Source organism: Oxyura jamaicensis, chromosome 24, assembly GCF_011077185.1.
Source record: "Oxyura jamaicensis isolate SHBP4307 breed ruddy duck chromosome 24, BPBGC_Ojam_1.0, whole genome shotgun sequence".
NCBI classification, from domain to species: domain Eukaryota; kingdom Metazoa; phylum Chordata; class Aves; order Anseriformes; family Anatidae; genus Oxyura; species Oxyura jamaicensis.
Window position 1 is genome coordinate 7,618,949 of NC_048916.1, and position 27,558 is coordinate 7,646,506.

A 27,558-nucleotide genomic window follows, 5' to 3' on the forward strand; every position below is an offset into this window, starting at 1 on the left:
CTCCCGCCGGCTGCGCTCCGCCGCTTGCCGCCGCCCAGCCCGCAGGGCCCCAAGTGGTCAGCACCAGGTCGAAGTCGCCCCTCCCTCCGCACCAGCGCATGCGCAGCTCGTATGGTGACCTGTGGGGGCGGGGAAACTGCTCCGTGAGCAGCGCAGGGGCGGGGCCCATCCCGAAGATGGCGGCATACTTGCAGTGGCGTCGCTTCGTCTTTTTTGACAGGGAGGTGGTGAAGGAGCCGCCGGGGCCAGAGGGCTCTACTGGGAAGTCGTTCGCGCTGCCCCCAGGCGTCACGGTTTGCGACTCGGGCCGGGGGAGCCTCGTGTTCGGGGATATCCTGCGGGGCGGAGAGGAGAGGTGGCGGTGCTGGGCGCTCTGGCCTTGCGGGGGCTTCGTGGAGCGGGGCCCGGCGGGCTGGAAGCCGGGTGCTGGGGCTGGGCCGCGCCGTGGGCGGAGGCCTGTGCCCTTCTGCGCGGTCTTGGCGTTCCTTTGGCATCGGGAATGTGGCAGCTCCTTGCACTTCTCTGCCTCTGGCCTGTACAAAATTAATCGTTATTTGTTTCCGTGCTCTTAGGTGTCTCTGCAAAAGCGTGTTTGTTGTAGGCTTATGAGAGGCCAGTGAGAAGGAACCGTTAAGAGTTTTGGTTCTACCATGCTCAGAAGTGCAGGGGTTCTTGTGTCATTGTGTTTTTCTTTCACTATTTTTATCTTTTTCCTTTGTTTGCCTTAACTGTGATCTACATATGGAAGGTCAGATCTGGTTTTTGCCACGCTCACTTCAACTCACTAGTTTCCAGGCTTACAAGCTAAGAGTAACGCACCTCTACCAGCTGAAGCAGCACAGTATCTTGGTTTCTGTTGGTGAGGATGAAGAGGGTATTAACCCATTGGTAAGTCAAGTGACAAAGAGAGGAATTTTTTTGTGTTATGGACCTTTTATAGAATACTATGATTATCTCGATTGACTCTTCTTACCTTTAGTAGTTTCCCTCTAATGCCTAATATTTTGCTTATGCTATACCGTTGTTTTCAGGTTAAAGTATGGAACTTGGAGAAACGAGATGGTGGCAATCCTCTTTGCACACGAATTTTTCCGGCAATACCGGGTAACAAGCCCACGGTTGTGTCTTGCCTAACTGTCCATGAGAATCTTAATTTCATGGCTATTGGTAAGTAAAGCTGAACAGAGTGAAAGCAGTAATGTTGCAAGACTGCAAGCTCTTTCTGTGTGTTGGTCCCTGCACTGAAATCAGAAGCCTTTTCTTATGTGTTGTGGCCTTCTGCCTTAGAACATCTTGCAAGCTGTGAAAGCTGAATGTTTAATTCACTAGTTGGAAACCTCCCTCTAGGTTTTTTAATGTATGGTATGTTTTGAATAAGCAAATGAATTAAAATGGTAGTTAAAATTGGAGGATGAAGTTGGTCTTCTCAAAACAAAATACAGAAAAACCCAAACAAAATTAACCTGAAAGTGGAGTTTGTGATGGGGAAAGCACATTGAGCCTTGTGGAACAATGACATTGCGTGTGGTCAGGTGGCAGCTGTGAAATCTTACAGGAGTAATTGGAGGTAGATTGGTGCATACTTCTTGAAGTGAGAACTTGCAGCAATCCCATTACTTGATACCTTGCTGGCAAGCAAGGTTGTCACTGACTGCAGCTGCCCTAACTTGCACTGGATGATATTTCAAGTGTGCCACACAAGTAAACAGTTTGGTCTGTCCTCTTCATCAGGTTTTGCAGATGGGAGTGTTGTACTTACAAAAGGAGACATCACCCGAGACCGGCATAGTAAGACCCAGATCCTGCATGAGGGCAGTTATCCAGTTACTGGTCTTGCTTTCCGACAGTCTGGCAAAACAACACATCTGTTTGTGGTGACCACAGAGAACATCCAGGTGGGAAATTAATTGGAAAAAATGAGAATCTGACTTGCAAATTCTATTGGCTTCAGAGTCTAGTTCAGGTGAGCTCTAAAACCTCGTGTTTCCTCTGTAGTCTTACCTGCTTTCAGTGAAAGACTATCCACATCTGGAGCTGGACACTCATGGTTGTGGATTGCGCTGTTCTTCTCTCAGTGACCCCTCACAGGATCTCCAGTTCATTGTAGCAGGAAATGAATGTGTGTACCTTTATCAGCCAGACGAACGGGGCCCCTGCTTTGCCTTCGAGGGACAAAAGTTGATTGTTCACTGGTATCGGGGGTACCTCATCATTGTCTCAAAGGACCGGAAGACTTCTCCAAAGTAGGGGTCCTTGGAACAGATGAGATTTTATTACTACTTTTTTTTTTTTTTTTTTTTTATCTTCTGCTTTTGCAGTTTCCTACTTTACCTCTTTTTTTTTTTTTTTTTCCTTCTTCTTTATAAATCTTCACTCTGGGGGCTGATTATAACTTTGTCAGAGGCTGTTAAGATTAATCCAGACCCATATACCAATTTGGTTGTTAGAGTAGCACATCAAGCATGCTGAACAAGGGGGATTTCTTTTCACCCATATGAATTTCTCAGTCCAACACACGCAGAGGGCACTTGTGCATAAATATGTGGTGTCTTGCCTATGCATCTGCTTAGTTTAATTGTCCAAATGAACCTCGTTTGTCTTGCCATCTGGGCATCTTGAGTTTGCGTAGGTATTGAAAGAATTCAAGTTGCTTCTTGTTTTCTAATACTTTATTCTGCTCTCCAGGTCTGAGTTTGCTGGGAGTGAGGCACAGAATTCAGATAAACAAGTCCTGAATATTTATGACTTGTGCAACAAATTCATTGCATACAGCTCAATCTTCGATGATATAGTAGATGTTTTAGCGGAGTGGGGTTCCTTGTATGTACTGACCAGAGATGGGAAGATCCATGTACTGCAGGAGAAGGATACACAAACCAAACTTGAGGCATGTAAATCTGTTTTGTTTCTAGTCTGCCTTATGTCTGCAAGATTGTACTGGCTCCGCAGGTTGAAAATTGGACTATTGAAGTGAGTGAGTTACAACATAGTAAGTGACCTCATAGCTTTCCAACATAACCTGTGTTGCAGATCATTTAGTATTTAAAAGCCCGAGTTTACTTACAGGTACAGCACCAAAAAGAAACAATTTGTTTTCTGGGTGTGTTTAAACCTTGTTTTAGGAGGTGATATTGCCCTCATACTGCTCTTACTCCTAACAGATGCTGTTCAGAAAGAACTTATTTGAAATGGCCATTAACCTAGCCAAGAGTCACCACTTGGACAGTGATGGCTTGTCAGAGATCTTCCGTCAGTATGGCGATCATCTGTATAATAAAGGGAACCATGATGGAGCCATCCAGCAGTATATTCGGTAAGCCGAGGTAGTACAGAGCAATGGCAGTGTGGTACAGGTAGGAGCTATATAGGCCTTGATTTCTGTTTCAGCCAAGGGAGGAAAAAAAGGCATGACTCGTGAAAAATTCTACCAATAGAAAAGTGTCAGATTAAGTGTCTCGGAAAGTTGCTTGAAAATCACTGTGAATGTGAAAAGGTAAACTTCTCCTCATTGATCATATTTTCAAGTGAATTAGGAAGGTGCATTGGGACGGAGTGGGCTCTGATAATGTCACTGTAAACAAAGGATTGGTTTTGTTTGGAATGTCATATTCTGTGCAGACTATCCTGTATGCAAAAAGATATTGTGAAATTGTAGTGTCACTTAAATACAAAAACCGCTGTCAGTGTGGCAATGTCGGGTAAGGTGGACAATGTGACTTGACCAGATACGGCAGTCTTCCTGGAAAATGCTCAGATTAATGTTGGTTTTAGCACATCTCAGATTTTATAAAACTTAGAACGATCTGTTTTGGAGCTTATTAAAAACTGTTTGTTGTCACATACATGTAGAACTGAAACTTTGGAGTTCTGACACCTGTCAGGTGTTAGTACATATACTTAATGCAAATTTGCAATAAAATCAGGCTAACTGTGGCTAAACTGCTGCATGCGGGCGTAAGTGTTTAAATAAGACTCTGAGTTTTGTGACTGTAAGAAAGGAAAATGTCTTTCATTCCCTTTTTTGGGATTCCCAATTAGCTGTGGCCAGAGTGTAGCCCATCTTCTCACTGTTTCCTTTAAAGGAGCATTAACTCCTTATGTGCTGCCACCATCATCCCAATTGCAGCCTTTGTAGATGGCTGTTTGTTTCACTGTGTGTGCGGATAGGTGGTCTTACAGCATAACTACTTGTTACTTTTTATATGTAGCTGAGTAGTCCCACATGGGTTGGTGCCTGCTGAAGTTCTCCGTGTGCCATTATTAATTTCTATTTTTTTTTTTTTTTGGCTGCCCGGTTATGTGGCCCGCTGTGATGGGATTCTTCCCCTTCCAGAACAATAGGGAAGTTAGAACCATCTTATGTTATTCGGAAATTTCTAGATGCTCAGCGCATCCACAACCTCACTGCTTATCTGCAGACTCTTCACCTGCAGTCTCTGGCCAATGCAGACCATACTACGCTTCTGCTGAATTGCTATACCAAACTCAAAGACAGCTCCAAACTGGAGGAGTTCATTAAGGTAATGGGGGAAAGTGATAACTTAAGGATTTTGTGTTGTTTTGTTACAATTAAAACATGACAATTAAAAAGGAGTAGTGCTAACTATAACTTGGCTCCTGTGGGGCTGTTGTGAGAGAGAGAGAGAGAGACAGAAAATAATGGATTTCTGCCCTGTTATCCTTGTTTTTATTGCTTTATTTCCAAGCTCTTGCTTACATTCTCGGTTTGACTGACTTGCCGTTCCAGTTTGAATTGTGATGGCTTTCGCCAGTGTGACTAGCTATCTAGAGAGGTGGTTAGACTTTCTTCTCAACACGTGATCTTTCCCTTGCATGAGATATACGAAGTTGTCAGTGCTTTGGCATTTCTCCTTTTAAGCAAATGATTACTGCTTAGTCCACAGTCTTTCTGCTTCTGTTCTTGTAGACTAGTGAGAGCGAGGTCCGCTTTGATGTGGAAACAGCAATCAAAGTGCTTCGTCAAGCAGGTTACTACTCCCATGCTGTGTACTTGGCAGAGAAGCATGCCCATCACGAATGGTACCTCAAAATCCAGCTAGAGGACATCAAGGTAAGATATTACTTTCCTCATGTTCTTACTGATGTGAGTATTGCTTCTCTAGCCTCCTGTGTTGGAGGCAATCTCATTTCACTAGCCTCTTCCCTGTGGCTTCTGTGCAGACAGGACTGTTCAGGCAGTACCAATGCCCACTGTTGCTTGTGTTGGCTTTCTGCTTCTGGCTTGTGCAGTAGACTTGGGTTGGAAATTAGAGGGGCTTATTTGTTCTGTTTTGGTATGTGGCTTTTTACAGTGACCTTTAGAGAAGGGAGGTTTGTTAGTGGCAGATGGATTTAAATCTCTGTCTTTCCCTGGGGCCGCAGCCAGCCTTCCTCATTTAGGAGGAGACCAAGCAGGAATAGTGAAACTAGATGGTAATTCAGAGCAAATGGTGTTCCTGGCATACTTTCAGCATGTCTTCAATGCTGTCTGTGCTAATGTTGATGTGGAGAGCAGAAGCCAACGTGATGTGATCCTTGCTGGCTGCCTCCACAGAACTACCAAGAGGCTTTACACTACATTGGAAAACTGCCGTTTGATCAGGCAGAGAGTAACATGAAGCGGTATGGTAAAATCCTGATGCACCACGTCCCTAATGAGACCACAGAACTATTGAAGATCCTTTGCACTGCTTACCAGCCAACAGGAGACAATGAATGCCTTGGGCTGTTGGAAGGAAAAAAGGTATGGTTTGCTTGAACTGAGTGTTGTTGTTCTGGAGCAGTAACTTTGCAGCAAATGAGCACTCCTGCGTGCCTTGCAGCGCAGGCCCGATATTTTAGACATGATGAGAGGCCACATCCTGGTGTACTGGTAGTACACAAGAAACTGCCTAAAGCTATTGAACAGATCCGATTACTGCAGTAATTGGCATCCAGTACTGTACTGTATCTGTTGTGTCACAGATTGTAGGAACAAGCCCTCCAAATGTTAGAGAAGAAGCACCTGTCTGTCTGTGATTGTGCTGGGTGGTTTACTTTTTTTTTTCCTTCCTGTTTTACAGGCTAATTCTGAGGAGTTCATTCCAGTCTTTGCAAACAACTCCCGAGAACTGAAAGCTTTTCTGGAGCACATGACTGAGGTGCAGTCTGACTCTCCACAGGGTGTCTATGACACTTTATTGGAACTTCGACTCCAGAACTGGGCCCATGAACAAGATAAGCAGGTTTGAGTTTCTCCAGCTTTGTATTTTGAGAGGGAGCTGTGGTGCCTAGGAATTCTATTTGCATTCCTGCCAGCCCATAACCTTTTCAGATGGGCAGTGTTAATGTGAGGCAGTTCATATGCTATACTGGACAAATGACAAATTAATGAGAAAGCAACCCGCTAGCTTGGAGAGTACTCGTTTCAGTGAGGCTGAGTTTGTTTTGTATGAGTCTCAGTGAAGTACAGATTCCAGACAGTACAGTCTCTGTGGGCAGATGTTTCTCCCACAAAACCAGCTTTATATGCTTGCCCTCATCTCTGGGGATGCTGGCTGTTTGGATGAAAGAAATTGTCTTCTCTGCTTAAAAGGGATATAGGGCAAACAGAAGAACTTTTGCTCCTCTTTAGAAAGCTGCAACTGTTCGTCAGGTTTTAATGCAAAATATTTGAGTGTTTGTTGCTTCCCACTTACCTCTCATTTCTGTTTCCTGTAGATCAAGGAAAAGCTGCACAATGAAGCACTCACTCTCCTGAAAAGTGGAAGGTTCAAAACAGTCTTTGATAAGGCCTTGGTCTTATGTCAGATGCACAATTTCAAGGATGGTGTCCTCTACCTCTATGAACAGGGCAAACTGTGAGTGTTGCTTTTTTCCCTAGAGTACTATTGCTTGCTCCACTCCAGGGATTTCTGAGCTGTAAGTGTCCCTGCCCTACAATGGTAAGGACCCCTTCAGTATCTCAAGATAGGAACTGTATAGATAATAGCTCAGCTGAAAATATCCTACTGTTGGAGCAGGGCAATGATGTAGAGAATGGATGACAGGCCAGTCTTTGGTTCCGTGGAAATGTTTGGGGATTGCATGGCCGCATGAAAACCTGGGATTCCTATAACGTCTCAAAAAGAAAAGTAGATTCTTCTTGTTGATGTGTTGCTATTTTCTGTAGTTTCCAACAGATCATGCACTACCACATGCAGAATGAGCAGTACAAAAAGGTGATTGAGGTGTGTGAGTTGTATGGAGACCAAGAGGCATGTCTCTGGGAACAGGCTCTCGGCTATTTTGCACGAAAAGAGGAGGACTGCAAGGAGTATATTGCTGCGGTGCTGAAACACATAGAGAACAAGAACCTTATGCCTCCACTGCTTGGTAATAATGACATATGGCACTTAAACCATTTTTATAGCACTCTGTAGACTAGAAATTTGAGAGAGGTATCAATGAATTTTGAGCCCACCATTTGAAACAAGGACCTGCTCTATAGGAAAATGTGATGCCAGTGGTAGCTCCCTGATCAGAGCAGAAGATTTGTGGTATTGGTCACTGGGATGTCTGTGAATTATTTCTGTTCTGTCAGTGTTGGAAGGTGAAGGGCTTGCCTAAACTCCTGCTATGGATTGGTAGAGAAGTCTAAATAGAATCCAGTCCACTAGATCGTTGCTTTGCCCCTTTGGTCTGTGCTGTCTAAACATGATCCCAGTCATCTCTTTTTGGAAGCAGGAACCCTCCAGAGTGCAAGCTGAAACTTAGTCTTTAAATGAGGTTTCTGATTGTCTTTGCCTGTAAGTAGCCTTTTAAAGGAAAGTGGTCTGTCCAGGTAGGACCAGTGTAGCTGCAGTTTCTTTGCTTGTGTTTAGACTAACGTCTTGGTTATCCTCAGTTGTGCAGACACTGGCTCACAACTCCACAGCCACGCTGTCTGTGATTAAGGATTATCTTGTCAACAAGCTGCAGAAGCAGAGCTGCCAGATTGAGCAGGATGAGAAAAGAATTCTAAAATACAGAGAAGAAACCACAAGGATCCGCCAGGAGATTGAAGAGCTAAAAGCAAGGTGCGGGACTGTGGTGTCTTGTCTATAGTAGAGCTGTTCTACTTCCGTAAGGAAAAATACACTTTGTTTTTCTTCTTTTCTTCTGCTTTTCCTTCTGCTTTCTGTCACTGTTTCAGTCCCAAGATCTTTCAGAAGACCAAGTGTAGTATCTGTACCAGTGCCCTGGAGCTTCCTTCAGTCCACTTCCTGTGTGGTCATTCCTTCCACCAACATTGCTTTGAAAGCTACTCTGACAGTGACTCTGAATGTCCTACTTGCATGCCGGAAAACCGCAAAGTGATGGATATGATCCGAGCTCAGGAGCAGAAGAGAGATCTGCACGATCAGTTTCAGCATCAGGTAGGGTAATGTTGCATGTCACAGAATCATCTAGGTTGGAAGAGACCTCCAAGATCACCTAGTCCAACCTCTGACCTAACACTAACAAGTCCTCCACTAAACCATATCACTAAGCTCTAAGTCTAAACGTTTTTTAAAGACCTCCAGGGTAGATTGCTTTGGAGATCCCCTAGGGGCTGGTAGAGGAGGGTAAGGCTGAAAGTATTTTGTAAACATGGTTATGTTGACTGAGGATCCTGAGGCCTTAGGAGCTAGAGTGACCGGTATAGGGTATGGAGATACCTTGTTGTGTTGCAAAGATGGAAGAGGAACTATTGTCACTTAATCCTGAAATGGATCTAGATCTGTCCATTGGACAGCTGATCAACAAGTTGCCTAGCACAAATTAAGGAGTTCTGAAATCAGAGTGGGGTAGGACAGTGTACCAGAAATAATGCTTCTACAACATCTCCAAAAAATTAAGGAGGTAAGCTGAGAATGGGATACTAGCTGGAACGTGTTAGCACTTTTGGACACTAGTGTAGCTAATGCAGAAGCTTTCATACTTAAGGTAAACTGTCCCAGTGACAGAAACTGTAACAGAATGCTAAGAAGCTGCTGCTGCCATGGCATATACACTGAATGGCAAGGGAGTGACTTGAGCTGCTGTCTCTAATGCAGGGGGATGTAAGTAAAGGGGCATGAAAGGAAATGCTCTGGACGTGAAGGCCTCTAGCCTGTCCCTGATGATGCTGTTTTGTGTCCTGCAGCTCAAGTGTTCCAATGATGGCTTCTCCGTCGTTGCCGACTACTTCGGGCGAGGTGTCTTCAACAAGCTCACCCTCATCACGGACCTGCCCCCGGGGAAGTCACCCACGACTCTCGAGGCCGGCCTGCAGCGGGAGCTGCTCTTGCACACCAGGCGCGGCACCTAACCGCGGGGCGTGGCGGCGTGCGCCCTGCCGGACTGTGCGGGGGGAACGCGGGCGTGCGCGGCACCCGACTGTCCGCGCTGCAATAAACGGGGCTGTTTGGTACTGCGCTGCCACTGCGGACGGGGGGAGCGCCAGGGGCGGGGCGAGGGGCCCGGTCACGTGGGCGGCCGCCCGGACGTGACGCAGGGGGGGGGGGGTCGGGGCCGCGCCATGGAGCGGAGCGGGGAGCGCTGAGAGGAGGCGGCGCCATGGCCGAGCCGGGCCCGGCCGCCGTGAGTCGGGTCGGGGGACGCGGGGGTCCAGAGGGGCCCGCAGCCGACGGTGGGGACGGCCGGCCGGCCGGGAGGGACGGCCGGCCGCTGACCCAGTTGTTACTGCAGGGCGAGAACGGCGTGGGCGGCAGAGTGGTCCGCGTGGGCACCCGTCGAAGCCAGGTAGGCGGTGGGGGGCGCTGCGGGGCCGGCGTGCTGCCCGGGGGTGGCCGGTCCGCGCTGGGGAACGAGCGAGAAGCGAGCGGGAGCCGCGTCCCTGCTTGCCGAGGGGGCGAGTCCTGAGTCGGAGAGGACTCGGTCTGGTGGGGCAGCGGCGCGTGGGCTATCCTGCCTGCGCTCTGCGAGCAGTGGCCGAGCCGCCTCCCGGCGGGCTGTCCGCGTAGCGCCAGGAGCTGGGAGGCGCCGGGTGCCCTGCATCCTTTCTTGAAAGCCCCGGAGAAAACGTAGAAATCCTTCTCTCGGTGCCCAGGTGGCGGTCTGCTCCAGGCAGCGTTGCCTTCGTGCAGGTAACGCCCTTCTAGGAATCCTGTTGTACGTTCATGGATCTGCAGGGTTTACAGGGTGGTGGGCGGTGGTGGGGAACACCCAACCCAACGGTGGACTGCACCGGTCTTCCTGAAGAAATGTGTGCAGAGACACCGCGGGTATCTTGCCCTCCAGATGCAGCAGGGAGGAGCTGATTCGCTAAGGGCGATAAGTGTTTTCAGGCTTTGTTCTGCAGTAATCTTGTTCGTCTTAGTAGCAGGTTTTAGGAAGAATTCTGTACTTTGAATAGGAGAAGAAGGCCTTGTATGTGGATGTCAGGGCAAGGGTCATAGGTGTGCTTATGTGCGTGCTACTGCTTTTTCTAACCTGAGGCTTTTGTGACGCTTTACAAAGGGAAGCTGCTACTTATACTCATTTTACGTGTAGGGAAACTGCAGTCCTGAGAATAAAGTTAATTGCCACAGGCTGTTCAGTTCATTACAGGGAGAAAAGCTAAAACACGCTAGTCAGCTGTGGCTGCTTGACTCTACTGCTGCTTGCATGTGTAGAATGAACCGATACTGTAATGTTGTTTTTACTGCTTTTACTATCATTATAAAAGAGAATATTCTTCATTTATTTTACTGCTCTAAGATCTTTTGTTTGCTGTTTCCGCAGACCTAAGGTATTATTTCTGTTTTTGTCTATAGGATTTCTAAATAGAGTTCTGCTCTTAAAAGTAGCTCACGTTTACCAGCAACTATAAATCTTACACAGGCAAAGTGAAATCCTACTGGCTCCTACCAAAACTTGCAGTACTGGTAAAATTAATGCTCTTAGAAATAGCAGGGAATGTCTAGTATGCCTATGACTTTTTCTTTCATTACTGAGTGACAAGTGGATGATTTTGCTTGTCTTTACACCTGCTTGCCAGTAAACAGGCATCTTTCAGCAGTGGTATTTCAGATGTGGAACAAAGTGCCTTTAAGTTAGGTATGTAAATTCTGTCTAAGTGGAAGGGTAATGACTGGGAACAGCTAGTGACCTTAATGCACCTGGAAGTAGAGTGAGTGAATCCCAACACACAGTCTTCTGCTTCAGTCAATTTTCCTAACTCAGTAAATTCTTTCTGTTTTGACTTGTCACTGCTTGGATCGCAACAGTATTGGATTTGGGGAGAAGCTGTTTTGCTGCTTAGATACAAACAATTATTTGGTGAAATGCTTCAGTCATGATGTGGGTTTCTGTGGCTCAGAGGGTTTGTACGTATGAGCTGTTGTACTTGGGGCTGCTTCTTTCAAATACTTACAGTTTAGAGAACGTAGTGGTTGTGTATGCATCATAACCACCAAAGAATGGCAAAGTCCTCTCCAGCTATTATGTAGTTGATGTGCTTTTTGTATAGTGCTTTGCTTTCTGCTTTGTTGCAGCTGGCCCGTATTCAGACCGACAGTGTAGTTGAGATGCTCCATGAGTTACACCCAGACCTCCATTTTGAGATTGGTAAGTGTTTTTTTTTTTTTTTTTTTTTTTTTTTTTTAGTTTCTGCTCTGGTGTAGATTGCAGTAGGAGCCAGCCAGTTATCTTTGTGTGCAAGATGTGCGTACAGAATACTGTTAAGAGGAGGAGAATTTGTCCCCTGATATCTAAGAGTGCAGTCTGACTTCATTTTGGCTGTGTGGCTGAGCCACTGCTGCTGGTATTTTCCATGGGAGAAGGATTTCACAAGCTCGTGGTGATTGTGGCCCTGCATCTGTCATGCAGGTGACTTTGTGTTGCTTCAGTTGGGAACTTGCTATCAATGTGGCTGCACTCTGGACTGTGTGTTGAGGACACTTTCCTGTATGGGGCTTGTGGTATTCAACAGCATAGGAATAACTGGAAGTATACTGTTGCACTGGAGACAGCTGATGAATAGCTGTTCACTGACACTCTGGAGAAAGATCTGGGCAATATCCTTTCAGTTGGCCATTCCCAAAACCTGCCCTCTTTCTTTCTCTGTGTTTTTAAGGACAGTGAAGGATGTGTCATTCTCACTTAACATTGTTGAGTGCAATATATTCTTAGGAGTGAGCTGCTCTTGTATTTGTCTTGGCGTCTGTGCACACAGTACACGTAAGTGTGTAAGAGTGTATTGTTTGTTACATGCTTATGTTGGTACTTTCAGTCTAAGCCTATGTGTTCTGACCACACGTCACACTTTATCTGTGCTCTCTCTGAGCAGTTGCCATGTCAACAACTGGAGACAAGATCCTGGATACAGCACTTTCCAAGGTAAAGGGTATCTTCTTTCTGTACTCACAAAGTAATTGTATTTGGTGGTATACTTGCAGATTTTTCTCTTGTGATTCATGTTCCTCCATTTACATGTAGATTGGGGAGAAGAGCCTCTTCACCAAAGAACTGGAAAATGCACTTGAAAGAAATGAGTAAGAGCTGAAAGTTTTTTTTTTTTTTTGTGTGTGTAGGGGTTGAGGTGGTTGTTGTTTTTTTTCTTCCTTGTCTGGCATTCGTGCTCTTCAGACATTTTTTGCTTTGCTGCCTATGTGATCTAGTTTTCTTCTGTTCTGCTACCTATCTGGTTATAGAAGAAATTCTTTGCTAAGTCATTGTCTCAAGTCATTGTCTCTTTTATTTCTTTTAACTCTCTACCCTGGATTTAGGCCTTGTATTTTGGAGTGGCATTGTGATGCTTAGTCTGCCCTGGTTAGAGTTTTTTTTTTTTTTTTTTTCTGTTGTGATTTGCATTAAATGTGTTAATGTATTTTGTGTTAATGTATTTTGTGTTAATGTATTTCATGTTGACACGGCATAACATTTAGTGTTATTGTGTGACCAAATTTTTTAAAATGTTTACATGCTAAATATTTAGGAGAATTGGCCGTGAGCAAGTTGTGCTGCTTTCTGGAGTAACTTCTTTCTACAGGAGAACTCAGTTGAGATTCACGCTGGAGCAGAGATTACAGCTTTTGCTTTTTGTAATATCATGAGGAGGGTTGCTGTGGTGCTTATGGCTTAGTTCAAGTAGGTTTAAAAACAAAGATACTTTTCTGCATCTCTAGCACATGGGTATATGATAATGCATTTTCCAGTAAAGTCGGTGAAGAAAATACTAGAGGCTCAGTCATTTAAAACTGTTCATTGCCATTGTGTTGAAGCTGAAGGTGTTTAGTTTGGCTGTTATTTTCACTTTTGAAGTGTAATACCAGCCAATTGACTGGTTGCATACTGGTTCAATAAGTTTGTGTTAGCATCTATAGCATCTTCCTCTGATTTAACCTGGTTATTGTAATGTGTCTTGCAACACTGCTGGGAGGAAGGTTAAATCACAGGACTTAATTTTCCAGGTTAGAAAAGATGTACAGAGAAAGGTGAAGTGGCTTTTCTGGAATTAAACAATAATTCTATAGTAGTTCTGGCTGTAGAATCCTGATAATCCTCTCTCCTCCAAATTAATTCTCAGGGTGAATTTATACTTCTCTGTACGTTACCTGTAGGTCTCTGGTGGGTACCATGTGACCCAACCATCTGTTCAGTGCTGTGATTACTGTCCTGTAATTTTTAGAGTTGACCTGGTAGTTCACTCCTTGAAGGACCTGCCAACTTCTCTTCCTCCTGGCTTTACCATTGGTGCTGTCTGCAAGTAAGTATGGGCTTATTATTGATTCTCTGAGGGACATGCATTTTGCAGTGTGAGTAGTGGTAGAAAAGCAAAGGCAGCTTAGGTGGTCTTGGTTCGCAGTTTGTTTGCTCTTTGATTATTCTATGAAACAGTGGAACAACTAGAGCTGTCCTAGTGTTCTGTAGCCACCAGGTTTATTGGAAATCCTTATTTTTACAATGGTGAAGAAGTCTTTTAGAGCTAAAGCCAGCTCCATTGGGGACCAATATCAGAACTGTTGACCTTAACAGCCTTCCATTTAAATGATGTAATTCTGCTCTTGCATTATTTTGCAGAAGGGAAACCCCACTTGACGCTGTTGTCTTTCACCCCAAGAACTGCGGGAAAACACTCAGTCTCCTTCCTGAAAAGAGGTGAGTAGGGAAAGAAAGTAAGGTGTAAAAATGGAAGGGAGAAACTTGTTGATATTTCCTAGTGACAAATCAATGAGCTCCTTACTTTATCCTGTAGTGGTTTTACACTGCTTTCAATTAGCTTTCATGTATGTTACACTGAATCCACTTGCTGAAAAAAAAGCAACGCTGTCTTGGGAGTGCTGTAGACTGAGTCAATTTGGCTATTTACTGCCACCTTTTGAGATGCAGCATTTTTTCAAGTGAGACCCTTTTTTACCTCAATCTCCAGAGTGAACACCAGGTCCTTTATATTGTGCTCATTGCAGGGGAATGAATGCGTGCAGTACAGACAGGGCGTCTGGTGCAGCATTTTGGCTTTCATGGACTTGAACCATTCTCTTGTTCCCATCCAGCCAATTCTGATTTCTTTGTTACCTTTTTTTGGATCAGTTTTCTATGGTTCTGCTGGGAGCATAAGTAGTTGTTGCCTTTGGAGTTACTCGACTAATTTTCTATGTGTCTTTATAGAGATCGTTGTATTCTTTTGCCCAAGAGAGCTGAGTGAAATTACTCAGATTAAGATACCTGTTAGAAAGGTCTAATTGCTTCCCCTCTGCCCTGTGTTAAAATTAAAGGAAAAAAACTAGCTGTGATACAAATGTGGACTCACACTTCCATGCATCTGGACAGTGTGAAAATCTTACCTGCTTTAGGTTCTAGATTATCAGGAAGAGTGAATAGTGCGCAACTCTAGAAAAGAAATGCTTACTGTCTAGCGTTTTGTGTTGTCAAGTTAGACAACCTATTTTCAAAGTGTTTTTGTATTTTATTTTTTAATTTTTAGTATATTGCCAGTGGAAAAAAATTGATGGGGGCTACATTAAACATTTAAACCTTCTATTTTAAATGGAAGTTTCATCAGTACTTGACAGTCTCTTGTGGCTACCCTCCAGAAGCATTCCGTCTAAATCCACTACTGCGAGTGGCTTGCCTGCATCTAGCTTCAGCTAGTTCTTACGTTAAACCTCAACGAGTGTTTTTTCTGTGTTCAGGGAAGGTATAAATCATTGGCAGGTTCTTGGATCTTCATTTCCATCCTAAGAGGAAGGAAAAAAATGTTTGTTTGCTTGAAACTTCTGACATCTCCAGATGGAGGTAAGTGCAGGAGTATTCTGGATTTAATTGATTTAATTTTCTCAACAGCGTGATTGGAACCAGTTCACTTCGTCGAGCAGCCCAGCTCAAAAAGAAGTTCCCTCAGCTAGAATTCAGAGATATTGTATCCTTTCATTACAAAATGTGGGTTCTGGATAAAGTTCCATGAAAGGTAATAAAAGTTGATGCAAAATCTAGCATCAAGGCTGATTTATACTACCTGACCTACAAGAACAACCCCCTTCCTCAAAGGCTGCCTGTGCTAAGCTATTCTGAGAGGGGTGTAGTGCATTCTGCTTTCTCATGATACTATAAAGAAACGGCCGAGCCTTGATCTAGCCAAGATTCAAGATGTAGCTGAATTTCACAGTTAGGGGTGTTCTAAAAAGTGCTTAACATATGTCTGCCATGTCTTTGTTGTAGTGGCAGCCAAGCGTTGATTGGTCCTCAGTACCTTGGATGTGATATTGGGCCATTAGTTCAGATGTGGGCCAGTGAAGCAATGGTAAAAGGCACTGTTAACCTCAGACCTAGTAACCCAGTTCTTTGCTGTGCAAAAGTACTTAGTGTCAGCTGCAAATCATGCACTGAAAGGAAGTACATCTTTTGAGAGTCAGTGCTTGAATTAATATTTCATAATGCTCATCAGAATTCTATTTAAGGAAACAATTGTCCACAATTAGCACTTCTTTCAGGATGGTATCCTGACTGATTCTAATCTGGAGACTGCTGGATTTTGTAAACACAGACAAGTTAATATAAAGTGGTTGTAGGACTGTTTGCATGCTGTTTCTATACTTCCTTACCCACTTTTGCAGAGAGGGAATTTAAATACCCGTTTAAAGAAGCTAGATGAGAAGGAAGAGTTTAGTGCCATAATCCTGGCTGCTGCTGGGCTGAAGAGAATGGGCTGGGAGAATCGCATTGGTCAGGTGAGTGGCAAAGCAGAGAATGCCATTATTTTCTGAGCCTGCCTGCTTGCCTTTTAGATCTTGTGTTCGTTTCATTGAAGACGAACGTTTAGTTTGCTGAATCTGTTGTCACATTACATTGAGATCTGATGTGGTTCAGGGAGGATTTGATTTGTTTGTTTCTCTTCATACGTAAATTTTTACCATGTGGCTTTCCACAGTGCGGTAACAATTTGTAATATCTCCCAGCATTTCACAGTACTCGTGTGCAGCAACACAACAGTGCATGACTAAGACTTTTAAGGTTAACTAATGAAGCATTACTGCCCAGGTAAAGGAAGGTGCTTCATCTTACCTTAGGGATGGAAACATCGAGGTGTGGGAAGGGGGAGGTGATATTTCCATGGTTGGTGTGAAATCAATGATAGAGGTGAGCACAGAATTCAACTCTTGTTTCCTATGTTCTGAAAAGCACGATGTGATTTAACGCTGGTTTTACTTTCTTCCAGCTCCTGAGCCCTGAAGATTGTCTCTATGCTGTTGGACAGGTATGTTACAGCTCTTCTACTGTAAACCTGACTGTGTATGGAAAATGAGCAGTAGTTTGACATGTCAAGGTTGACTGTGGCAGTCAAAAACTACATTTGTGTTTGTTGCAAAAGAACAATTACACTGATCTCATTGCCTGTTAGGCTGCTTGTGGGAAGAACATTGGTCAGCTTTATGAGCTTGTGTGGTGGGGTGCTGACTTCCGTCAGCTATAGAAGGTGGTAAATGGTAGAGATAATGTGTGGCGTGACTACACTGGGGCAACTCTGCAAGTATCAGGCAGGCTATGGCTGTGGCAGGGTGAGTGTTGTGCTGTACTGGGCTAATTGTGCAAAGCCACTGCATTATTTGCACTGTTACAGTCCCTTACACACAGCGTCCTAACTGGCTGTGTGGAGCTGAAACACCTGCCTTGGGGTACGCTGTTAGTGCTCTTGTTTCTAGGCAGTCAAACTGTTCCAGCCCATGCTGGTCATGTTGCTGAGTTTACAAAGTGTTGCACAGCTGGTATCAAACTTGAGAAACCTGAGCTGGCTGTGCATTAGTGATTGCATGCATCATTATGTGATGCAGTTATTCCCCAGTCTGTGTGAACAGTCTGCATGAACAGGAGTCATAGAATTGTAGAATATCCTGAGTTGGAAGGGACCCACAAGGATCATCGAGTCTGACTCCTGACTCCACCCAAAAATTCAGACTATATGACTAAGGGCATAGTCCAAATATTTCTTAAACTCCGACAGGCTTGATGCTGTGACTACGTCCCTGGGGAGCCTTTTCTAGCCACCCTCTCAGTGAAGAACCTTTTCCTGGTATCCAAAAGAAAATATTTTCCTGATATGCAAAGGAAAGTGACACACTGAGTCAGCATGTTACTGGTTGGAAGCAATGGGCTGAGATGACAGCTTTAAAATCATTCCGGAGCATAACAGCACCAGAAGTAGCCACTTAGATGAAACTGAAAAATCAGCCTGAAATAGGGATTTTCTTTATCATGCATTTGTCTTATACTGTGCACTTCTTTTTTCCTCCTGGTCTTGTTTTCAGTTTGGGAAAGACCGCTACACATTCAGCACTTTGATGTTTATCTTCAGAACAGATTGTTGAGCTTGGATTTGTGACTTGGAAGTGACAGTAGGGCGGGTATTTGTATATATGCAGTCAGAAGTGGGATATGATTTGAGGACAGGAAGAGATGTCAGGTGACTGTGATCTTCAACATTTGGCTAAAGTAAATTCTAGTCTTCCCCTTACAACAGCTGCTTTAAGTTGTCTTGGAACCAGAGGATTGGTTCCTGATTATTTTCTGCAAATTCTATGATATGTCTATATCACAGTAAAATGCATCCAAGCCTCTGAATTCTGATTTGTGACCACTGCTGAGTGTGCACAGAAATGCCTAAGTTGAGCATTTTTTTTTTTTTTATTATCTCCTTATAGGGGGCCTTAGCGGTGGAAGTTCGTGCCAAAGACCAAGAAATACTCAATATGGTATCTGCCCTCCACGATGGAGAAACCGTATTATGCTGCATTGCTGAGAGAGCCTTTATGAAACGTTTGGTACGTGTGGCATCCTTGCTTTTCTGCTTGCAGCAATCAGTACTGCTCTGCTACAGTTAAACTGATGCAGTGCTTTCTTAAAACTGCTGGTAGAGCTTATTTGTGATTTAGGAAGTGCCCAAACAGTGAGAGGTGGGGTTTTGTGCAGCATACACTTTTCAGGTGCTTCTGGTTTGAATGTGTCAGGGAGAAAACTCCATTGTCAACTTCTCTTTGTTCTAGGAGGGTGGCTGTAGTGTCCCTGTTGCAGTTAGCACCATGCTGAAAGATGGCCAGGTGAGGAATATTTTGTATTTATCTGGGATTATTTCTGGGAAACTGTACCAGTGTGTGCACATTCTCTGATAATTCCCTGAAGGCAACTCCAGCAGACATCTTTATGGTACGGTAGGGCAGATGGGGTTCTGACTCAAGCCTTCCACGTTACTCTCTAAAACATGAGAATGAGTCTGGTTACTGAGATCAAGTCTTTCAGAAAATACCATTACTATGATAGTTTATTTCCCCCCCACACACACCTTTTCTAAAGGTAGTGTTGCCCTATGGTCTGGACATGTTGCTCTGAACTCCAGGAAATCTGTGCTTTTACACAACAGACTATGGTTAAGTATGTGGGAAGTTAGAAAGAATTCAGCTTGTTCCTTGGAAGTTGCATCTTCTGTAAAAGGGATTACCTTTCTTAAAGCTCCATCATACTGCTATTCTAGCTGATCCTACTGGACTACAAAAGTGTTCCCTTCTAGGCTTGTCTGTATTTTGCATGCTGTTTTATAATGTGGCATTAATACCTTCTGTGTCTTTCAAAGTTGTATTTGACAGGTGCAGTCTACAGTTTGGATGGATCTGATAGCCTGAAGGAGACTATGCAGACCAGCGTTAATTATCCACAACAGGTGTGTAAAGCACACTGGGTCCAAAATCCAAACCTGAAGTTGAATGACAAAACCAGACCTTATGAAATCTATTACTTTTGGTCTGGTTCTTCAGTGTATCAGCTTCAGTCCCTACCCCCTCCCCCAATACTAAGAGTTCTTGGAAACTCTACAGCATACTGTTCTCAACTTCTTAGACCAGGGGTTCTATCTAGTTTTCTACATGGTTTAATTCATTGTCCACTCCTTCCCACTGCCTTATATTGATACATTTATGTTTTCAGAATGAAGATGGACCAAATGATGATGTGCAGCATGTTGGCATCACAGCCAAGAATGTCGCTGGTCAGGCGCAGGAAGCTGCAGAGAACCTTGGTGTTGAACTAGCTAGTTTGCTTCTGAGCAAGGGAGCTAAGCATATCCTTAGTGTGGCAAGGCAGCTTAATGATGCCTGCTAAACCTATAGTGAGGTCAGCAAGATTGCTGCAAGTCTTGCTTCAGCCTTTGCAGCTGTTGTATCAGCATTTAGAGGAGTTTTTTTAAATGTTCACACCAGTCTTGCCTGATGTTTGGGCACAGAAAAACATGCAATAATAAACCAATTCCAGAGTAGTGATGCTGATCAGGGTTTTTATATCTTAAGCTTATTGAAAGGCTTTTGTTGCTGGGGGGGGCAGGGGGGAAGTGTTTGCCTGTTGCGTTTAGGAACAGGGCACTGTATCACAGTTAGTCTGACTAAAGTATTTTCAGTAATGACTGATTTTCTGTAACTGTATAGTATTTGGGCCTGTACTCCTATCAGAAACACTGAAGAAGAATGGTATTAGGCTCTCATTACAGCATTCCTTATGGAAAGTTACCACAGATGCTGTGTTCAAAATAATTCGATAGTTGAGTTATATCTTATCTGATAATTTCTCACTTGCCCTTAATGAATTATTAAGTAACTGGTTAGTTATCTCATCTCAGGTAGATGTAATCTGAGATAGTCATTCATTCACTCTAGCCAGTAGCCTTCGAGCTCAAGTTGAAGAAAGTTAACTATTGTGCCTTTCTCTGCAACTGCAAGCTACTTCCTGTTACTGTGGTTCAGTTGAAATGTCCTAACGTGCTACCATCTTGCTATCCTGGCAGCAGAGCTCATGCATTACGGTGCCTTGTGAGAAACAGTGAAACAGTCTTATGGGGTTCCTGTTCTGGAAAGTATGGTTTATTCTCTATGTACTGTCCATTGAATGCAACAGCAGATAAATACAGCCAAAGTAAGCACCCAAGAGTAAGTGTCTTTACGGAGCACCTCCTAATTACAGGTTTTGTGACTAAACTGGAGTAGGCGCGTTTCTTGCCGTTACTCCAGCTGCTAGCGCTTCCCGGACCCACCCGGGCCCGTTCTTCGGAGGCCGCGAGCTCCGCAGCGCCGGCCAGCGACCGGGAGGGCTGCACGCACCGGTACTCGCCCCCTGCCAGTCCCGGCGGGCGGAGCTGGGCATGGCACCGCCCCCCTGGCGGAACAGAGCCGCGGCTTCCCCCCCACCCCCCCGGATCGCAGCTCTCCCGGTGAGCAATGGGGTGGCCCTGAAAAGGGCCTTTGTGTGGTTCGGAGGGGGGGAGGGGTCGGCCGGCCGGCCTAGTACTCCTGGGACTGCTGCCCGCTGCCCTTCTTGCCAGCCTTGGCGGGGCCCGCGCTACCGCTGCCCGTCTTCTTGGGCAGCAGCACGGCCTGGATGTTGGGCAGGACACCGCCTTGCGCGATGGTGACGCCGCCAAGCAGCTTGTTGAGCTCCTCGTCGTTGCGCACCGCCAGCTGCAGGTGCCGGGGGATGATGCGCGTCTTCTTGTTGTCGCGGGCCGCGTTGCCCGCCAGCTCCAGGATCTCGGCCGTCAGGTACTCCAGCACTGCAGCCAGGTACACGGGCGCGCCGGCCCCGACCCGCTCCGCGTAGTGCCCGCGCCGCAGCAGCCGGTGGACGCGCCCGACGGGGAACTGCAGCCCGGCCCGGGAAGAACGGGACTTGGCCTTAGCTCGGGCCTTACCGCCGCTCTTGCCACGGCCAGACATGGCGCCTCGCTACGCTGTGAGCTCCGCGACCGCTCCCTTGCAGCTCTGCGGTGGAATGAAGGGGGCGGCCCCCGCCCGGCTGCTTTATCGTCTCCTGCCGCGCAGGGCGCAGCTCATTGGGCGGCCCCGCGGCGCCTCAGCGGCGGAGCGCCCGCCGAAAGGGCCCGCCGGCCGCCCCTGGTGTCCCTGCCCGCCTTTGCCTCGGATCCATTGGCCGTAGCGACGGGCCAATCAGGAGCCGAGGCGCCAAATTCATACCGGGCTGAGACCGTTGGCCGGGCTGCGGGGGGGGGTTCGCCCGTTCGTCGCGGGAGCGCCTGCCGGTGAGGCAGCGGGAGGGGCTGGCTAGCCCCTTGTGTCACTGTTAGTAACGTGGCAATTCTGTGGTGAGCCGTGGTGCCAGATAATGCTCTACAAATAAGGATGCGGGTAAGGAAAACTTATTTGCAACTTGCAAGGCCTCGGTGGCACAGTAACCCGGGGCTTTTACAAACGCCTGGCATTATAACTGACACAGCGACCCCATCTCCACTAGCCTGTTCTAGAGGCGCCCTATTCCGTGAAGGATTCCACGAAGGAACACAAATGACAAAGATGTTCCAAAATAAACCTTAGTGAAAACATTCCCAAGTGGCTGTCAAAGAGGCAATTTCTGCCTCCTGCAGAAGTTATCAGCCACTAGTAGGGTAGAAGGATGCAGATGTACTATGAGACCTAGAGTCAGTGTGTGCCAATATTTTCAAGGCAAAGCATCAGAGGGGAAAGTGTACCTTGAGTTATTTTATTCTCAGAGTGCTCTGAATTGGGGGGTATGATGTATAACAATATTATGTCCGCTCTGTTCCACTGTAGTCTTACAGAAATAGAAGTTCCTGTTTTCTCTCAGAGAACAGAAAGGCAGGTTCCTTATTTCCCTTCTCAAAGGTAATCCCATTAACAGTGATGTCCAAGTAGCATTGAATCTCTTCTGTCAGCAGAACTGGACAAAAGACCTCTGTGCACAAAAAGAAGATTGTGATTCTGGACTGGCCCAGAGATTGGCTTTCCTTTTGAAAGGTGGTCTGATATTCTCAGAGGACCAGAATAAGATCATTTGAATTATTTGGTCAGCAATTGGAGAAAGTTGACTGTAAAGTGCAACTCTTACCACTGGCTCCTGGTAGCCTAGTCAGACATCATAAAACAAACGCACTAGTTGGTACCGGATTGAAAATGCAAGCGTGCTCCCCAGGACCTAGGTTTAAAAAAAAATAAAAAAATAAAAAAAAAGAGCTGAAATCTTACAGTGTTAGTTTACAGGCTGGCATATTCCTCTCCAGATAGATTTGATGTGCTTTTAAACATTGGCTTGTTTCAATAACACTTCAGCTAAAATTTTTAGATGCACCAAAAAATGAAAAATGGAAGTCTAGCCAAAGTTCTCAGGTCAGTCTATGAGAATTGTAGCTACGTGTGGGGGATTTTTATCTGTCTGTTTGTTGGAAGTCTTCCCTCTAAATGGAAATTTGATTATCATCTCTTCTCTTTCCTAATAAGAATCTCTTTATGATCTGAGCGTGAGAAAGGAATAGTGGGCATATAAGCACTATGTCTTTCCAGAAACAGAATGTCTATTATTTAAGGCAAGAAAGTTCACATGTTGAATATCAGTAGCAGTGCCATCCGCAAGGTGTGTTATCCTTGCATTTTAAGTTGCGTTCAGAATGTTCCCACACCCCACTGTGACTTCAGATCATTGAGTTCTATGCCATATTTATGTAAGGCCACCAAATGGAGGTAACACTGGTACTGGTGTTATTTGGTATGACTGAAAAACAGGAACGTGGAAAAGGCTGTATTGGGTCAGCGTGACAAGGCAAGCACATGGTACTTCTTCCTAATATTTTTCTAGCATCCAGCAATTCATGCTCTGTGGATTCTCTCAAACTAACTTAGGGACTTTGTACTTAATAGCTCTCAGTGAATGATTTTGGGGGCTGAGAGGAAGGGCTGCGTGAGCTGCGTAAGCCTCAGATTCTCAAGTTGCACATCTCAATTGCATGTTGCGTGAAGAGTCTGATGCTTTACTTCCCTCTTTCACCCTTGAAACTGATTTGGATCTGTTTTTACCACAGTGTATTTCTTTGCTGGTGGGACCGTTTGTCTGACCTGGATGAGTAGCAACAGGAGAGTGAGATTTCGCTCGTGCGTGGGTCCAATCAGCTTTATAACAAAGTTAATAAGTGTCATGTTATTGCACTCGGTGTATTCGCCATCTTCATCCATTCCACTTCTCACATCTACTATGTGCAAGATCTTTACTGCCTAGGGAAAGAAATATTGCATGCTATTTCACCAGCTGTGTTCTTTAGTGCTCTTTGCTAGATCTGCTTTGCTCTATCCCAGTAGTAAAAAAGGACAGGCTAGGGATGGTACTGGGACTGCTGCTGTGTATGGTTATTTTAAAAGAACAATTATTAACATAGTTGAATGACTATGAGAGACAGTGACTGGAGTAAGTAGAATGTGTTCTGGATTTGAGCCAGGAAACTACCACTGAACCCAGAAATTGTCTTCCCTCACATCCTGTTGTTCTTGCATGTAATTGCTGCCTCAAAGCAGGTCTGGATTTTGAATGTTTTCCCAGTATTACCTTCAGAATGTATGTTCCCAGGGCTGAGAGGCTCTTAGTTTTGAATTTGGAGTAGCTCATCTCCAACTTCCCCGTACTAGGATCGAGCCTAAAAGGAACATTAAAGTCTTAGTCTGGATAGAGCAAGGAAACAGTGATAACCATGTAAGCAGATTTAGATCCCAAGCCAAGTTGCTGAGAAAGAAATCCATTGGTGAAAAAAAGCAGGAATAATCTGTTAATACTTAACAACAGCTGCTGATACCTGGTTCCTCAGACTAGGCAGTCATAAGAAGACACTTCCCCCCCTTCCACCCAATGTATGCATAAAACTGTAAAGGTTTTAAAAAATAGAAGAACTGAATATATACAGATATGATCACAAACGTGGACAGCATTATGGCACAGTGTCACAGAATGCTTGCTTCTATGAAACTTTAGCAGATCCTACTGCAACAGCATTAAAAGTGGTCTGTATCCTTTCCTCTGTCTTGGAGCTGAAAATAATACTCTAACAGAACTTATTTATTTATTTTTGAGAAACCTGTACTGCTTGACTCAACCACAAGTAGCACAACAGGCCAGATTTTAATTATACAAACTACCTCAATAAGTTTTAAAGAGAGTATCAACCAACACCTGTTCTTGTTTCTCAGCTGCTATTGGAGACAAAAGACAACATCTCTGGTACCATTATAGGTCACTCAAGTAAGTACATTACCTTGGCAACCGGTGGCGGGGACAAGGAATGACATGGAAGAGCTGAGGCAATGAGTAGAGGAAGTTGAGCACTTGTGGGATGAAAAAAAGCAGCATTGTTTTGCTGAAGTGCCCCAAGATGCCCACCACAGCAAAGGTCATGCCAGCAAAGTAGCAGAAGGTATCCCCAACAAACACTTTGGATGGGTACCTGCAATCCATAGGCCAAGAGAGCAAATGTTTGTTATGATCGCAGTTTCTAAGAAAATTACTTTATAATCACTGAATGCATTCCTAGGTGGCAGCTTGTGGGGGGGGCAAGAGAGATGTTAAGCCTCAGCTGGCTTCTTCTCAGGTACTGAAGACAACTCCTTGTCTGCTTAAAAGAAGCATAGCAATGCTTTTATGTGATACTAATGTATGTAACTGCTACCACTGTAGTCTACAAAACTCTACCCTGGAGACCACCACCAATCCACACAATTAAAACACCAATTGCAGGTATATATGCTAAAAACTACCCTGCAATGTGACTTGCAGAGAATACAACGTATAAATAAAAGTAGTGAGATGTGAGGTACAGTATTTCATGCATTTCAGTGAATCAGTGTGATCTGAATTGTTCTAGTAAAAACAAAAGCTACCAATGGAATGTTGTTTTGCATTCATAGTCCTGGCAAGAAGCTTGTCTATACTTCACTATCCTGCTTGCGTGTCGGTAAATGTTTTTGTTTACCGAAGGTAAAAGTAAAGAGAGTACATTTCCAAATAAATGCTAAGTGTCCATCCTCTTACCAGTTGTGGTAAAACAGCCCCAGCGTGGTAAAAAAAAAGGGAATCATAAAGTAGAGAGAAAAAATGTGATCGTCCTGATAATCCCCTAAAGAAAAAAAGAAACAAAATAAGTTGGTTCTAAGACAGAACTAGGTTATTTTTAACACCAGCTAAAATGTAGGATTCTATTTACCTTTGCTTTTTTTTGTACCGGCTAAGCGTGTCATTTCCTTACCGTTTAACTCTACAATGTTGAATAGGATAATGGAAGCAGCAATCACCAGAGACTGCCCTGCTTCAATTCCATTGATTCCAGCAAGAATGTTGATGGCGTTAGTACAAAACACTGCTAGCATACCCATGTACACATAGTAGAGGATACCTGTAGGTAAGAGTGAGCCAAATACTTTAGCATTCATATTTGAAACAGGCTCTAGTCAAATTCGCTTGAAGCTTCCCGCTTTGTATGACAATCTATTACCTGGTGTCTCAGTAAATTTTGAAATCAGTACCTTTCTAACAAATAGCTCCCTTTCCCCTGAATCTTATGTGTACGCACATGTATAGCATGGCACCTGTACCAAATTTGCAACACGACAGCTGCCTATCGTGTCCTGTTTCTGTGCTTTGGTGATTCTGATATTGGCATCTGACATTGGTGTACTGCCAGAAACCTAGAAAAATGTATGGTGCCTATATATATATGCATAGTTAGATGCATGTTGGATCTCTCGATCGATATTCTTGCCAGTGTAGTAATTAGTCAGTGATGTGCCCTCTCACTGTTCATTTAGCAAATCCTTCACAGGTTCCCTCTGCAGCACAGGGATTTCAGTCTGCTATGTGTTAAAGTTTCAGATGATCTCCTCTGTCACTGATTGCTTTGATGATGGCCTTCTGTTATTCATAACTTACCCAGGTCCAAGTGCATGCCCAGTAGAACCCGGAAGGGCTTAGGCACCACAATGGTTGTGTTCCCAAAGTTGGTGAAGTACACCATGAGCAATGGGAGGGAAGCCATGGTAGGAAGAAGGAGCTTGTGGCGCCAGCGCAGGTTCAAGACATCATCTGCAAAGCCCAGGAAAATCATGCAGCAAATGGCAAGGAGCGAGCCGATGAGCTCCACGAACTGAAGGACAGAGAACAGGGCTCCGATTACCGGTGGCCACACTCCCTGCCTATGCCTGCCGCACTCCTCGTGCCAGGCAAGCCCTACCTCATCGTAAGGAAAGGCCGCGCACTGATCCTCCACAAAGCACCGCAGGAAGGGCACAGGAATGAAGCAGAAGAGGATGATGAGGAACACGGCCCCGCTGATCACACCCTGCGCCTCAGGCCTGAAAGGAAGGGGAGGCCGGCAGTCAGCCGGGCCTGGCACAGCCCCGCACGGTTCGGTGTGGCGTCGCTACTCACACGGGCTGCCGGGAGGCCTTGTTGAGGTCCTCGCCGAAGAGCCGCGCCGCCAGGAAACGTTCCTTGAAGGCCGGGATCAACGTGAGCGTGGCCACGAAACCCAGCAGCGACCCGCCGAGGTTGATGACGAGGGGCACGGCGGGCCAAGCCGCCATGGCCGCGGTAAGCGCTGCCCCTGCCAAGGGCGCGGAGCGCCTCCGGCCGTACCTCGCCGGCCGGACACGAGAGAGGGAGGTGTCGCGTGCGCGCGCACCTCCTCCGGCGAGGGAAGCGCCATCTTTGGCCCTGGCGCGGAACCCCGCTCAGACCCCGGGAGCGGGGCCGGCCCCGCTTTCGGTTACGTGAAGGGCGCGCGGAGGTGCCTGTGCCCGAAGGTGGAGTCCGCGTGAGGCCGCGCGCGCCCCTGCGAAGGGAAGCGCTGCGCGCGGGGGCCGGCACCCGGGCGGGCTCCTCCCGCAGTGCCCGCAACCACCATGGCTGGCTCGGCGCTACCGAGCTGCGCGCCGCCCCGGCTCCGCCGCCAGGTACGTCACTTCTGCCTCCGCTGTAGGCGGTCCGGCCCCATCGGCGGGGCGCTGCGAGGGGCCGATCCGTCACCGACGGCGCCTGTGGCGAACCCCGGCGGTCCGATGCGCTTGGCCGCGCTGTGGACGGGGAGCGCCGGCGGCCGCGAGGCTCCCCGGGCACAGCCGCTGCCTGGCGGCGATGCGTGGGGAAGCGGTGCGCGGCCCCGGCGGGAGGCGGCGCAGGGGAGAGCTGCGGGGGCTTTGGGTGGCGTTGGAGGCGGCCGTCAGACGGGGGAGCTCGCGGGGAGGGACGACGGGGACCGCCGGTCGGCGGCCTCTGGGCAGCGCTGTCCCCGCCCGTCACTGCGCTGCTCGGCCGCCCGTGGCTGGGGCGGTTAACGGGCTC

The 27,558-nt window shown here is 46.0% G+C and overlaps 4 protein-coding genes across 6 annotated transcripts; 2 read left to right on the top strand and 2 right to left on the bottom strand.

The window, feature by feature from the left end:
- The first annotated feature begins 161 nt into the window (after nucleotides 1–161).
- On the top strand, nucleotides 162–9,391 carry VPS11 (VPS11 core subunit of CORVET and HOPS complexes). The gene is made up of 16 exons (XM_035345897.1): nucleotides 162–335; nucleotides 745–888; nucleotides 1,032–1,167; nucleotides 1,732–1,895; nucleotides 1,996–2,243; nucleotides 2,686–2,887; nucleotides 3,162–3,313; nucleotides 4,334–4,520; nucleotides 4,928–5,071; nucleotides 5,555–5,743; nucleotides 6,063–6,224; nucleotides 6,700–6,839; nucleotides 7,151–7,353; nucleotides 7,865–8,036; nucleotides 8,153–8,375; nucleotides 9,125–9,391. Exons 1-16 carry the CDS (start codon nucleotides 177–179, stop codon nucleotides 9,287–9,289), a joined length of 2,790 nt encoding a protein of 929 aa, XP_035201788.1. The 5' UTR covers nucleotides 162–176; the 3' UTR covers nucleotides 9,290–9,391.
- Nucleotides 9,392–9,473: 82 nt separating this feature from the next.
- Nucleotides 9,474–20,364, top strand: HMBS (hydroxymethylbilane synthase). Of its 2 annotated transcripts, XM_035345901.1 has the most exons (14): nucleotides 9,474–9,561; nucleotides 9,670–9,723; nucleotides 11,457–11,529; nucleotides 12,251–12,300; nucleotides 12,400–12,455; nucleotides 13,592–13,669; nucleotides 13,984–14,061; nucleotides 15,247–15,322; nucleotides 16,017–16,130; nucleotides 16,619–16,657; nucleotides 18,099–18,218; nucleotides 18,441–18,494; nucleotides 19,025–19,111; nucleotides 19,375–20,364. In XM_035345901.1, the coding sequence occupies exons 1-14, from the start codon at nucleotides 9,538–9,540 to the stop codon at nucleotides 19,546–19,548; spliced, it is 1,077 nt and encodes a 358-aa protein (XP_035201792.1). In that variant the 5' UTR covers nucleotides 9,474–9,537; the 3' UTR covers nucleotides 19,549–20,364. The 2 variants fall into 2 exon arrangements, with proteins under 2 accessions (XP_035201792.1, XP_035201793.1); XM_035345902.1 differs by lacking the exon at nucleotides 13,592–13,669.
- A 294-nt stretch (nucleotides 20,365–20,658) lies between these two features.
- LOC118177871 (histone H2A) lies at nucleotides 20,659–21,218 on the bottom strand. The gene has a single exon (XM_035345903.1). It carries the CDS (start codon nucleotides 21,147–21,149, stop codon nucleotides 20,718–20,720), a length of 432 nt encoding a protein of 143 aa, XP_035201794.1. The 5' UTR covers nucleotides 21,150–21,218; the 3' UTR covers nucleotides 20,659–20,717.
- A 693-nt stretch (nucleotides 21,219–21,911) lies between these two features.
- On the bottom strand, nucleotides 21,912–26,801 carry DPAGT1 (dolichyl-phosphate N-acetylglucosaminephosphotransferase 1). Of its 2 annotated transcripts, XM_035345900.1 has the most exons (10): nucleotides 26,647–26,801; nucleotides 26,450–26,570; nucleotides 26,149–26,362; nucleotides 25,469–25,615; nucleotides 25,255–25,339; nucleotides 24,482–24,670; nucleotides 23,782–23,869; nucleotides 23,298–23,453; nucleotides 22,297–22,383; nucleotides 21,912–22,143 (listed from the first exon to the last, which is right to left on the bottom strand). In XM_035345900.1, the coding sequence occupies exons 1-9, from the start codon at nucleotides 26,799–26,801 to the stop codon at nucleotides 22,318–22,320; spliced, it is 1,221 nt and encodes a 406-aa protein (XP_035201791.1). In that variant the 3' UTR covers nucleotides 21,912–22,143; nucleotides 22,297–22,317. The 2 variants fall into 2 exon arrangements, with proteins under 2 accessions (XP_035201791.1, XP_035201790.1); XM_035345899.1 differs by having other exon boundaries at nucleotides 21,912–22,383.
- Nucleotides 26,802–27,558: the final 757 nt, after the last annotated feature.

What these genes read in the sequence shown, in the direction of transcription:
- VPS11 (XM_035345897.1), top strand. Translation starts at nt 177, where the DNA reads ATGGCGGCATACTTGCAGTGGCGTCGCTTCGTCTTTTTTGACAGGGAG. An exon ending in GCCATCCAGCAGTATATTCG is followed by an intron (nt 3,314 to 4,333) that starts GTAAGCCGAGGT and finishes TTCCCCTTCCAG; the next exon opens with AACAATAGGGAAGTTAGAAC. An exon ending in CCCATGAACAAGATAAGCAG is followed by an intron (nt 6,225 to 6,699) that starts GTTTGAGTTTCT and finishes TGTTTCCTGTAG; the next exon opens with ATCAAGGAAAAGCTGCACAA.
- HMBS (XM_035345901.1), top strand. Translation starts at nt 9,538, where the DNA reads ATGGCCGAGCCGGGCCCGGCCGCC. An exon ending in CCGAGCCGGGCCCGGCCGCC is followed by an intron (nt 9,562 to 9,669) that starts GTGAGTCGGGTC and finishes TTGTTACTGCAG; the next exon opens with GGCGAGAACGGCGTGGGCGG. An exon ending in AGTCTCCTTCCTGAAAAGAG is followed by an intron (nt 14,062 to 15,246) that starts GTGAGTAGGGAA and finishes TTTTCTCAACAG; the next exon opens with CGTGATTGGAACCAGTTCAC.
- LOC118177871 (XM_035345903.1), bottom strand. Translation starts at nt 21,149, where the DNA reads ATGTCTGGCCGTGGCAAGAGCGGCGGTAAGGCCCGAGCTAAGGCCAAG.
- DPAGT1 (XM_035345900.1), bottom strand. Translation starts at nt 26,801, where the DNA reads ATGGCGGCTTGGCCCGCCGTGCCCCTCGTCATCAACCTCGGCGGGTCG. An exon ending in GGGCATGCACTTGGACCTGG is followed by an intron (nt 25,616 to 26,148) that starts GTAAGTTATGAA and finishes TCTTACCTACAG; the next exon opens with GTATCCTCTACTATGTGTAC. An exon ending in CCCCGCCACCGGTTGCCAAG is followed by an intron (nt 23,870 to 24,481) that starts GTAATGTACTTA and finishes TGTTCCTTTTAG; the next exon opens with GCTCGATCCTAGTACGGGGA.